The following is a 13,530-nucleotide window of genomic DNA, read 5'->3' as shown; positions in this document are numbered from 1 at the left end:
CAATCTGTTGCCCTAGGTCTTCTCTCTTGCAGGAGACCTATAGTTCCCAGGTAACCAGCTACAGCCACATAAGTCACTCAGGGAAGACATATCATGTTGTTGTCTAGGTGTTAGTGTGGGGTTTTATTGGATGTATTATGGGTTCTCTATGTGGTGGGTGCATCTGGGGCAGTTTGATTCTGAAACTATTTTAATGCTAGATGGGGTACTTAATGCAAGTGTGCTTCTTATCTCTCTTACCAAGGTATATACTGTAAATGTATTGTTAGTTAACTTTAACCTATAAACTAAGAAGCTTAAGTCAAGTTGTCTTTCAAATTCTAATAGTTCCTGAATTACAAATATTACTAGTACTGAGTCTTGCTGCATTGCTTCTGACCCAGGCTGTGGACAGGATGACCCTTCATCCACAAGGAGTTAAGATAAGAGGGAAACAAGGGTGGTAGATAGGAGTGGAATGGGTGGGAGTGAGTGTGTGCCTTGACTTGGCTACCTCCCTTATAAGGAAGAAGTCCTTGTTAATAGACTGTCAGTAATACAACACAATGTGTTACTGGTCATTCAACAAATGAAACATGTTGATAAATATATACTACCAACTACCAATTAGATTCAGACGTCATACTCCCCAATAGTACTAAGATGAAAAATGATAAGATCAAAGTTTTTGGATATGAAGTGTACTAGTGGATTATGAGTGATTAAATCAATGACATAAAGACTACTGATGTAAGATCAGGCCTAAAGCACAGAATAATACTGGACTTTGAAGATTTGGTCCTAGCACTACAGATAGAAACAGGCCCTATTATAGTATGCACCGTGTACCTTCCACCAAGAAGACCTCATCTCCTGGAACAGAATTTGAACCAATTGCTCCACCACAGAAAATCATCATTGGAAACCTGAATGCCCAACACACAGTGATAGCTATATGGAACAAATTGGATGAAAAAATAGTGTGTGCAAACACAATACAAGAATTTAAGAACAAACTTAATCTTGCGAGATACAGAAAGGGTCACCACGAGCATAGCTCCCCTTCCCGTATAATACAACTACAACTAGGTAAATACACAGTATTAGACCATTCTTATCACAACAATGTCAGCATGGGAATATACGACAATATAAGAAGAGGGAAACTAAGACACATAGCTCCAGATTTCCCAACTTACATTTGACAGAACAGTGCCACATCATCTGAAGTGATACTTGCCAACATTGATGCAGTTATGAACATACATATCACACTCAAGTGACCACCTCCCAATCGTAGTAACACTATTTCACACCCCTATCATGCTAAGCACACCACCAAGACTTATCATCAAGAATGCAAACTGGGAATTCTTCAAAGAGAATCTCAAGCAGAGGCAAGAACATGATCTCAACAATAAACACCACTCAAAAATAGATGATGCAGTTGAAGAATAGTACAATGATATACAGGAAGAAATGGGTGTCAGCATTCCAATTACCACAGAACAATCCCACACCCTCACACTAATTATGCATTTTCTCTACTTCATACTCAGCATGATAATATACAGCAGCTTGTTCAGTTCACTGGATGAACATTGGGACTACAAGCTCAATACAAAAAACTGCAGATCAACATGCTTCAGGAGACCAAATGCCTACATGAAGTACATACATACATACATATACTAAGGCTTTTTCCCCCTTACAAGGGAGGTAGCCAAAAAGGAAAAGGCATAAAATCATTCCCACCCATTCCATCCCTGAATACACTCCACACCCCCTCCACCCTCCCTCTTATCTTAGCACCTCATGGATGACAGGTCATCCCTGCACCTTGTCCACTGCCCTGGGTCAGAAGCAGTGTCGCAAGACACAGCACATCCACAGCAAGGCTGCTTCATTAAATCGGCGACCCCCCCTCTCCGTCCCCTCATGCAGAGAAGGAGAGGACAGGGAGAAATCACTTTGGGCTGCGTCAAATTTTGCTCACACACACACCTCATTCCCCATCCCCTCGCCCATTCCATCTCATGCATCACAACATCATCCATATATAACCATTCTCCATTCACTCCTGTCTTCTGTCCTCTCCCGTCCTTCCTCAACAGACATTCCCCTCTTCCCCAAAGCTCCTTTCACCCCATCCATCCACCTCATCCTAGGACGTCCCCTCATGTTCACTCCCTCCACATCTGCCTTCCATACCTCTTTTACTAGTCTTTCTTCACCCATTCTTTCCATGTGTCCAAACCATCCTAATACTCTTTCATCAACTCTATCTCCCAACTCCCTTTCCACCCCTGTTCTCCTCCTCACCTCCTCATTTCTCACTCTATCTAGCCTAGTAACCCCCATCATACTTCTCAGACACCTCATCTCAAACACATTCAAACTCCTTCTCTCTTCCTCTCTTATGTTCCATGTTTCTGCCCCATACAGTGCTGTTGGCACAATCACTCCATATAATCTACTCTTAGCACCCATTCCCAAATGTCTATTTCTCATTACACTCTTCAATCTGCATCAATCTCTTCATTTTCATCCATGTTCATGCTAAATATTTTTTGCATGTATCTTCAATGTAGTTGCCCCTGTTGCATCAAGTCAAAAATACTTTTGTTCTCTTTGTCATAAAGGTATGATATTGTGCAGTCATTACTTCCCATCAGCTTTTTTTATCTTTTTCCAAAATCCCTGTGGCTGCTTATTATTGTGGCAAAGTAGCATGCAGTTGATACTTTAGGGTCTATATGAGGTGCCCCTACAGACCAGAGCCACACATCATTTTGTCTATGATAGAGGAAAACTCTGTTCATAGAGAAATGATGACACTTTTATACTAGAACTGTCCCTCCGTTATGCTGTCCCCCAACCCCTTGTTTGCTGTCCTGTACCATTTCTCTGAGTATTCATTTTCTGTGGTGGGGGGAAAAGAATACTGCCACCAAGTATTTCCACTTTGATCGTAAGAAGGGGAGAAGAAAGGGACGGGGATTGGGACTAGGCATCCTTCTCCTTGTAGCCCCACAGGGGACATTCCTAAAAGAAAAAGTAAAGGCATAGGGTCTGGGAGTTTTCCGACCAGCACCCTAAGGTTTGGGTCTTTTAATGTGCGTGGATGTGGTACAGATGAGAGTAAAAGGGAAGAGATAGGTAGTATGTTTGTGAGAAGAAAGATGGATGTGTTGGCTTTGAGTGAAACTAAGTTGAAAGGGAAGGGTGAGTGTAAGTTTGGGAGTGTAAGTGGGAGGTTATCAGGAGTGAAGAGAGGGTGAGGGAGGGAAGGGGTGGCTATTCTAGTAAGTGAAGAGATAGGTAAACGTGTAGTGGAGTGGAAGGAGGTTTCCTCAAGGATAATGTGGATGAAGGTGAAACTGGGAAAGGAGATGTGGGTCTTTGTATGCATATGGGCCTGGCAGTGAGAAGAGTGTAGGAGAAAGGGAGGCCTTTTGGATAGATTTAAATGAGTGCATAGAGAATTTAGGGAGAAATGTCAATGTAATAGTACTGGGAGACCTTAATGCTAGGGTAGGAAATGGTCCAATTGATGGAGTGGTTGGGAAATGTGGAGTTCCAGGAAAGAATCGTGGTGGAGAGTTGATGGTGGAAATGTGTCTAGAAAGAGAGTTGATGATAGCAAATACAGTGTTTCGGAAGAAAGTCAAGCATAAGTACACATGGGAGAGGGTGGTGGATGGAAGGGTGGTAGATAGAGCGTTAATGGATTTTGTAGTGGTAAATAGGATTATGATAGGAAGAGTTAAGGATGTACATGTGCTAAGGGGACAGGGTGGGGGGGAATATCAGATCATTTTTTCGTGGAAGGTAAGTTGAGATTGGAGGATAGATGGAGAAAGAGGAAAGGGGCAAAAGGTAGGGAGGTGCTTAGAGTGAACTCTTTAAATGAAAAGGAAAAGGAGGAGTACAAGAAGCTGAAGGAGGAGTGGGAGGGAGTGAAGGACAGAGTAGAGCTAGGTGTAGAGGAGGAATGGGGATGGAAGGAAATAGAAGGAAGGGTAGTGAATGGTGGGATGAGGAAACAAAGAAGGTTGTAGAAGAGAAGAAGTGAGCTTTCACAGTTTGGTTACAAAATAGGACGAGGGAGTCATATGAGAGGTACAAAGAAAAGAAAAGAGAAGTAAAGCAAAAGGTAAAGGAGGCAAAAGGAGAGCAGATATGAAATGGGGTAAGAGTATGACAGAAAATTTTGAAAGTAAAAAAAAGATGTTTTGGAAAGAAATTAAGAGAGGAAGAGGAGGCGAATCAAGTAGAGAAGAGAGGGTAAAAGGTGCAGATGGAGAGATGATAATGGAAGAGAAGGCAGTAAGGGAAAGATGGGCAGAATATTTCAGGAAGTTGCTAAATGTGAAGGAGGATAGGGAGGGAAAGATAGCTGCAGTGGGAAATGCTAAGAAAATGACCATGATGAGTGAGGAAAATGGAGGAGAAATAAAGAAGGATGAAGTGAAGACAGTTGTTAAGATGATGAAAACAGGTAAGGCACCTGGTCTGGATGGATGCCATGCAGAATGTCTAAAAAAAAGGAGGTACAGTGATGGTGGACTGGCTGGTGAGGTTATTTAATGTTTGCTGGAGAGAGGGTAGAGTGCCAGAGGACTGGAGGAGTGCCTGTATAGTTCCACTTTACAAGGGAAAAGGGGACAAGTGTGAATGTAATAGTTTCAGAGGGATTAGTTTGTTAAGTGTAGTTGGGAAGGCTTATGGGAGGATCTTGATTGAGAGGATTAGGAGAGGAACAGAGGGAGTAATTGATGAGGAACAGTGTGGATTTAGGACGGGTAGAGGTTGTGTAGATCAGATCTTTGTGGTAAGACAGATATGTGAGAAAGCTATAGGAAAGGGGAAGGATGTTTTTTGGGCTTTTATGGATCTGGAAAAGGCTTACAATAGGGTAGACAGAAAGGCACTGTGGGAGGTTATGCAGATATATGGGATAGGAAGAAAGCGTCTAGGAGCTGTCAAGAGTTTTTATGAGAGTAGTAGAGCTTGTGTCAGGATTAGAAATGGAGAGAGTGAGTGGTTCGAGGTAAAGGTGGGACTTCATCAAGGATGCGTTATGTCACCCTGGCTGTTCAACTTATACATGGATGGGGTAGTGCGAGAGGTAAATGCAAGGGTAGTGGGTCAGGGATTGGAGATGGTTAAAGAAAATGGAGAAAAGTGGGAGGTGAGCCAGCTGTTGTTTGCGGACGACACTGCGCTTGTGGCAGGATCGGAGGGATTGAGGAAGTTGGTGACAGAGTTTGGGAGAGTATGTGATAGAAGAAAGCTAAAGATAAATGTGGGTAAAAGTAAGGTGATGAGATGTACAAGGGGTGAAAGTGGCAGTAGACTGGAAGTGAGCATAAAGGGAGAGCGACTGGAGGAAGTGGATAGCTTTAGATACTTGGGTGCAAATGTGGCAGGAAAAGGTGGAGTGAAGGTGGAGGTAGAATGTAGATTGAGAGAAGCAATTTTCTCACAAATTTTGGCTATAGTGCTTGTTAGTGAGACCGGTCTATAGTTAGTTGGTTCTTCCTTGTTTCCTCCTTTATATATTGGTACAATGTTAGCATTTTTCCAGTCTTTTGGTATTTTCCTTCTTTAAGTGAGCAACTTATTATGTTTTTTGTCCATTAGTTCTTCTTTGCATTTTTTTACAATCCAATTTGCAATTCCGTCCGGACCATGCGATTTCCTGACATCAAGGTTTGATAGGTGTTCCATTATTTCTTTTTGTGTTATTATTATCTCGCTCATGGGGGGAGATCGCACTTCATTTCCTTTGTCCCAATATTGTGTCTTCTCTCTAGTGAAAACAGACTTGAAGTGATTAATCGTGACTTCAGCCATTTCTACATCTTCTGTGTATTATATATTTCCTTGGCATAGTTTCACCATTTCCTGTTTATTTTTAAGTCTACCGTACACATATTGATAGAATAGCTTGGGTTGCTCTTTGCACTTATCTATAATGTCTTTTTCATAGTTCCTTTTTTCCTCTCCACACTTTACATACTCATTTCTATAGTTTATATATACTTGCCATTTTCCAGGATTTTATCTTTTCTCCATCTTTTCCAAGCTCTGTCCCTTCTATATTTTGTCTTACTGCATCTTCTGTTGAACCAGCTTTTAATGTACACTCTCTCTAGCTTCTGTCTTGGTACGTGCCTATTCACCCCTTCATTGTAATTTTCCATCAAGATATCCCATTTTTCTTCCACTTCTGTATCTTCCATGTAAAATTTTTCCCAATTTGCATTCTGAAGGAATTTCTTTAGTTTTCCAAAGTCCGTTTTGCTGTACATCAATCTTCCTTTCCTATGCTTTTCATTTTCTCTCCATGTATATTTCTTCCTTTAGTTCAGTCTCAATAAGTATATGGTCACTCTTTCCAATTGGTGTCTTATATTGGATTTTATCCACAATCTCAGGTTCTGTTGTAAATATTAAATATAGTCTCGAAAGCTCCTCATTACTTCTGTATCTGGTGTTTTCACTGACCCACTGTCCCATTGTACAGTGGCCGCAAAAAGTTTGGGCGTGTAACAAATGTAAACACTTGTGACATTTAAATAATCATTTAAAGACCTATAAATGGCTTATTACATACCTTATTTACCAAGCGATTTTCCTTTAAGCTTTATGACCTTCTCCAAATGTGCCGGGATGCATCTTGCCAGGTTTTGTACGTGTTGAGGAATAATATTATCCCAAATACCCTGTATTTCTGTTTTTAGCTTAGCTGTTTTTTAATTATATGCCATACGTGCTCAATGGGATTTAGGTCTGGAGAATTTCCAGGCCATTTTTTGAAGTAATCAACACCACAGTCTTCTAACCATTGGGTAACAGACCGAGCTGTGTGAGCAGGAGCTCCGTCCTGCATAAACCAACTAGCACTGCACTTTTCAAAACTTTCAGGCAGGTTATCACACAATAACTCGAAATAAGTGTGCTGATTTACACTCTCATTTTGTGCAAGAAACACTAAATTGCCAACTCCACCAAATGCAAAGCATCCCCACACCATAACACTTGCAGCATGTTTCACCACTTTAGCTGTATAGCGAGGGTCATTAGGGTCAGACCCCCTGGGGCGCCTCACACGCTTCGACCTGCAGCCCGACGACACCACAAACGTTGACTCATCACTCCACAATACTAGTACCCAGTCTTCTAAGGACCAGTCCTTATATTTCTTGCAAAATGCTATGCGATCACGTATGTTTTTTGCACTTTGGAGGGGAAGAACTTTAGCACAGCAACTACGGTATTGTAAATCTTTGGCTAAATGATCAGAAATACATCTTACAGACACATCATGCAGCAGTGCAGGGTTATTTTCTTTCAGTTTTCGAGCTGTGAGCGTTGGATCTTTATCTAACTGCCTCCTAATAACCGTAGAAGTACGATTTGATATCTTCCTTGGCCGACCAGAGCGATGCTTTGGAGTAGGAATGATGTTACTTCCTTCGTCTCGAAATTTCTTGGTCTACTTTTGCACTTGACGCACTCCAATTCCCACACGAGTAGCAATATCTTTACACTTATAACCCTCCTTATAGAGGGTTATGATTGTAACAACTGTGTCTCTTCTCAGCTCTTTACCACTTCCCATTACGGAGATATCAAGGCGCAAACACAGAGACCACCGCAAAAAAAAGACTACTCCCCGTGAGAGATGTTTAGAAACTGACTCCACGTGACATTGAGTGCGCCTAAACAGAGTTGCTAAGTAGTGCGTATTGTCTCGGCTAAATACGGGTACAAACGCTAGCATTGAAAAATAACGAAAAGTTTGGGCGGAAAGTTGTATTTTTCGCATGTTTTGAGTTTAGCTGAAAGTTGGGGAGCCTATAATTTTGCGCCCAAACTTTTCGTGGCCACTGTATATTCCATGATCATGTCCAGTAATACATTACCCCACAAGTCTTCTCTGTCTTTCACTGTCATGTCCTCCCAGCAAATTTATCTGCAGTTAAAGTCCCCCATAATTACTAGGTTACCTCCGCCCATTAGTATCTGGTTTAATGAATGCCTTGTATCTTCTAGCATTTTCATATGCTCATTCTCTTTCCAAGCGTTCATTTTTGGGGGCACATTAGTCACCACAAACTTTCTACTTTTCATATCCTTATCTTCAATTTTTATCATGATCATTTCTACATTACCCTTGCCCTCTGCAATTTTTGTCACATTCAAGTTTTTCTTGGCCAAGAACATGATTCCTCCTCCCTGTTTCTTATCTCTGTTTTTAATCCAGCAATTGTATAGTATTTTTCAAACATTGATGGGTGGCATTGCACCCTTTAATTTAGTCTCCACAATTCCCATTATGTTTGTTTTTTCTTCTAACAGGTAATCATTAAGTTCATTCAGTCCTGGAATTAATCCGTTGATGTTAGTACAGGTAGTTCTCGATATATGCGACTTCGATATATGCGAATTCGCTTATGCGATTCAAGAATTTGCACCACTTTTCGATATGTGTGGGGATATATTCGAAGATATGCGATTTGACCTAAAAAAAATAAATAAATAAAAATAGTCGCGGCCGATTATTTTTTTCAAAATACCTATTATATATTTGAAGTTGGTGCGCATAAAGCCGTGTGGTAACACTGGCTGCATCAGCTAGGTAGAGCTGGCATCACTGCGGCGTTATCACAACAACAACACCGGCAGCTGTACAGACGGCATCGTCTTAGGCATCCTTCCTGTTTCATAGGCCAAACCATTGTCTTTCTGCAGGTAATTAAGCTTTTTTGATACACAAATTAATTATTTTTTTCACAAACAAATTAATTTTTGATACTTATTACTGCCCCAATTAATTTAGTCAATTTTCACTCTCTGCAAGAATTATCGTTTATTCTCCGCACTGGATAAACTCTAAGCAGTAAGCCTGCCTGTGTATCTCCAGAGCACATCAACAGTCAGTTTAAGCGTAGCAAGCAGTCTGAAATGTGAATTGTAAACAGACTGATTTTTCAAACAGCTGAAGAAAATACGCTTGGCGAAATAAGTGATGTTTACGGTAAAAAAAAAAAAAAAAAAATCAATCCGAGTTGAGAACGTATCCCCCTTTTTCCCATAGGTTCAATAGTTCGATATATGCGAATTCGTTATATGTGGGGGGTCCGCGGAACGGAACCCCCGCATATAACGAGAACTACCTGTATAGGGCACTTTTAATTTTTTGGTGGCAAAATTAAAAAGATTTAAAGCAATGACGGAGAAAACCAACATGCACCTATATAAAGCCTTAGTACTCAACATACAAAAATGCATGAGGACAGTAGTAAAGGATAAGATGTCAAGATGGACAGCAGTAACAAGTGGAATTCCACTAGGTTCAATGCTAGCACCAATAATGTTTCTTGTCTATATCAACAGATGGAGGGGTGGGAGGTGGGGTAGTATGTGTGAGTAAATTTTGACGCAGCCCGAAGGGATTTCTCCCCGTCCTCTCCTTATATGCAAGGGGGGACGGAGAGGGGGGGTCGCCGATTAAATGAAGCGGCCTTGCTGTGGATGTGCTGTGTCTTGTGACACTGCTTCTGACCCAGGGCAGTGGGCAGGGTGCAGGGATGACCCGTCATCCAGGAGGTGCTCAGATGAGAGGGAGGGTGGGAGGGGTGTGGAGTGTATTTAGGGATGAAATGGGTGGGAGTGTTTTTATGCCTTTCCCTTTTTGGCTACCTCCCTTGGAAGGGGGAAAAAGCCTTGGTGTATGTATGTCTATATCAACAATATGATGAAATGAACAAGATATGCCAACATGTTTGCAGTATTAGAATGAGAAATGAGGGGGATGGTGAACTATTGGAAAAAGATCTAGACACTATTTATGCATGAAGCCAAGAATGAGAAATTAAGTTCAATACCAAAAAATGCAAGGTACTGGAAAAGGCAATAGTGGCAAAAGATCATCCTTAAACTATTACTTGGGAAGTGAACCTATTACAAAAGCAAACAAGGATAAAGATTTGGGAGTCTTGATAAAAGACAACCTGTCACCTGACAGACATATCAGTAGGATTCTGGGAGAGACATATGGACTACTGCAAAAGATCAAAGTAGCATTTCACTATGTACATGAAGAGATGATGAAAAAACTCATTGAAACCCAAATCCATTCAAGACTAGAATATGCGTTAGTAGTATGGTCCCCACAAAGAGTGAAGGATATAAGTAAGATCAAGAGAATGCAAAGGACAGCAACCAAACTGGTACCCAGCCTGGTAGATAAAACATACGAGGAAAGACTAAAAGCACTGGGTTTGCCAACTTTAAGATTGAAAAGAAAGAGGTGATATGATTACAGTATTCAAGTCACTAAAGGAGATAGATTGTATTGATAGAATATATTTCCTGATTAAAGATGGGAGGACTTTAAGAGGTCATGGGAGTAAAAGAGTTGAAGAAGTAGTTTTCCATATAAATGTATATATACTTTGAATAGCTTAGGAAGTGATATAGCCCAAGCTCAAACAGCACATGAGTTCAAATCTAAATATGATCATTGAGAATCATGGATATAAATTAAGTTGGAGCTGTACATGAATTTGACAATAGGTATGATAAGAAATTAGAGAATAGCAAATGTGACCCAACATACATTGCTCTTTTCCTGTATATTACAATTAGGGAAAAACACTCAAAAACCCAGCTTTAGAAATTACAAAGCTTTAAAAACAAACTATTCAGATTTGCCAATGGGCAGACCCCACTATATCAAGAAAGTGGAGAAGAAATCCACAAAAGAACAAAAACAAATCACTCGACATCAGATTCTACTGCAAGGGGAGTTGAATCCCGGAGAAACTGCTTGAGGACCCCACAATACCAGAGAATTTGAAAGTACTGTACATGTACATACAGTTTATTCAACGACAAAATAAAATACAATTTAGACATACATATATACAAAATTTTTACAAAATTAGTTGTTGAAAAGGGAGAGTGAGAAGCAAAGCTTATGGGGAGTTGCTCTCCCTTTAAGGAATTTTTTTTTTTTATTTATTTATTTTTGTTACATGAGGTGAACTAGAAAACAAAACCCCATGCATGGTGACCAAGGAGCCTACCCAAAGCCCAAAGCTTACCCCCACTACCAAAATATATAACTTCAGACCAGACTGAATGACTAGCCTACACAATTCAGACCAGACTGAATGATTAGCCAACACAATTTGAAATTAACATAAAGGCTAGCTAGCTTAGCTCAACACATGTGACTATATGGGATGTTGTCCCCCTCTTTAACTACCCACTGTACTTCCTTTCTAACTTTCTTTTCTCTAAACAAACTTTTCTTTCCTGTCTTCTCTCGTACTTGTTTAGGCAAACTAAGAAAAAAAAATTCTTATAGCACTCACCTGCGTTTGTGTGGTTGATGCAAGGGTGAAAGTAGTGGGCTGCAGTGGTGTAGTTGCTGAGGCAGTGGTTCCTTGGACATATGTCGCTGCCCCGAGTGGTGCTGGATTTAGAGTCACTGTGCCAGCTACTGGTGAAGACCCAACGGAAGAAAGGCCACTAGTACTGACACTCACCACGCCTCCCACACTACCTTGGAAGCCACTACTGGTAGGTGCAGTTGTTGTGTATTGCAAATTACCCTGTAATGAATAAAGAAGAAATTAAGAAAATATTATAGATATATACATACATACATATCAATGGCCTTTTCCCCTTTACAAGGAAGGTAGCTAAAGTCAAAGGCATAAATCCACTCCCACCCATTTCATAGATAGAGAGCCAACATTATTTTCTTAAATATTTTCTAGTATACATATTTCAAAGAACAGTAATAAAAATAATAAATATAAAAAACTAATAAAAGTAAACTAAATATAGTATACATATAAAATGAAACCTATTCATACATATACCAAAAATAATTGTTTCCTTATAAAGAAGGAGGCTGCGTCAGCATATACCTATCCTACACCCATCCAAAAACCCAAATGTTATACTTCCCATCTTAATTCCTCATGGATGAAAGGTCATCCCTTTCCCCCACCACACTGCTCAGGTCATATGCAATGCAGCAAGACAGAGCACCTCCAAAACAGCTGAAGTTGGTTTACTCCCACTGCTTCATTTTATGGAGACTCCCTACCCACCTCTTCTATTAAAAATTTTTACAAAGCAAACAAAAAGAAATCCCTTAGGCCTTGTCATTTCTTCATTCATTTACAACCACTCACCAATCACCTTTATCTTTTGTCTTCTCCCTTCCTTACTTGACAAACATTCCCCTTGTATCCCAAAGGAGAGTCTTAATGTACATACATACATACATATGTCAAGGGCTTTTTCCCCCTTGCAAGGAAGGTAGCCAAAATCAAAAGGCATAATTCCACTCCCACCCATTTCGTTCCTACCCATTCCACTCCTATTAACCACACCTCCCTTCCTCTTATCTTGGCTCCTCCTGGATGATGGATCATCCCTGCATCTCACCTATCACCCTGGTTTAGAAACAATGCAGCAAGACACAGCATAACCACAGCGAGGCTGCTTCTTTATATACTTACACTATACAATTGTTGAATGCCCATGCCATACTGTGCCATTATCAGCTGCTCATTGACCTGCCGTAGCTCTTCCTGTTGTCGAATAATTTGCTGCTGCAGTTCTGAATGCTTTCTTTGCAACTGGTCTTGAAGCTGCCTTTGGTCGGGGTTCAATATCAAAGATTGCCTAAGGCCCTAAAGAAATAAGGAAAATCAATCATAAGTTTTATGTTCCAGCTTTTTATAATGCATAACAAGCTGAGCAAACAACTGTGAAGAAACATGTAAGAATTAGATTAGTAAGTAGCATGTTAACTAACATAAATTAGCTGTAAATAGGCATTACTCAATTGCAGTGCACAGGAAAATAATTATATACATAGGGGCTCCTTCTCTGTTTCTCCATCAGTCATATCTATATTGAAATTAATTTTCTGATTTACATTAAGAGCTATCATGCTGAGACTATCCATTTGACACATCTGTACAGAATACTGTGTTAACATAAGAACATAACATAAGAATGAAAATGAAGGAGACTGTGAGAGGCCATAAGAACTACACTAGGCAGTTCCATGTCCATTACCACCTGTCATCCCCATCCATGAAGATGTCTAATTGTTTCTTAAAACAACCAATAGTTTCAGTGCTCACTACATGGTTACTAAGTCTATTTCATTTGTTGGCTACCCTATTAGTAAACCAATTCTTGCCTATTTCCTTCTTAAATCTAAATTTGTCCAATTTAAATTCATTACTGGTAAGTCCTGCTCTGTTGTCTTAATATGATAACCTTGTTTGTGTCACCCTTGTTAAAGCCTTTGGTCCACTTGAACACCTCTATTAGATTACGTTGCACTCTGCATCTTTCCAGGGAATATAAGTTAAGGTGCCTAAGTTTCTCTTCATATGGTAAATTTCTGAGCCCATGTATCATTTTAGTCATTCTCCTCTGTACTAATTCTAGTGAATTTATGTCCATTCTATAAGACGGAGAACAAAACTGTACCATATAATC

General features: G+C 40.2%; 1 protein-coding gene across 2 annotated transcripts in view; it reads right to left on the bottom strand.

Moving 5' to 3' along the window:
• The window catches only part of LOC143028359 (uncharacterized), a 633,126-nt gene that overhangs the window by 16,965 nt on the left and 602,631 nt on the right, over nucleotides 1-13,530 (bottom strand). For both annotated transcript variants that reach the window (XM_076190321.1, XM_076190320.1), the window contains 2 exons: nucleotides 12,534-12,707; nucleotides 11,373-11,612 (listed from right to left, as the gene is read on the bottom strand). In XM_076190321.1, coding sequence (XP_076046436.1) covers nucleotides 11,373-11,612; nucleotides 12,534-12,707 — 414 coding nt within the window. The remainder of the gene's footprint in view (nucleotides 1-11,372; nucleotides 11,613-12,533; nucleotides 12,708-13,530) is intronic.

The sequence above is a fragment of the Oratosquilla oratoria genome, chromosome 9 (genome assembly GCF_046742065.1).
Source record: "Oratosquilla oratoria isolate Oo_2021 chromosome 9, ASM4674206v1, whole genome shotgun sequence".
NCBI classification, from domain to species: domain Eukaryota; kingdom Metazoa; phylum Arthropoda; class Malacostraca; order Stomatopoda; family Squillidae; genus Oratosquilla; species Oratosquilla oratoria.
This window is presented reverse-complemented; position numbering and strand designations above follow the sequence as displayed.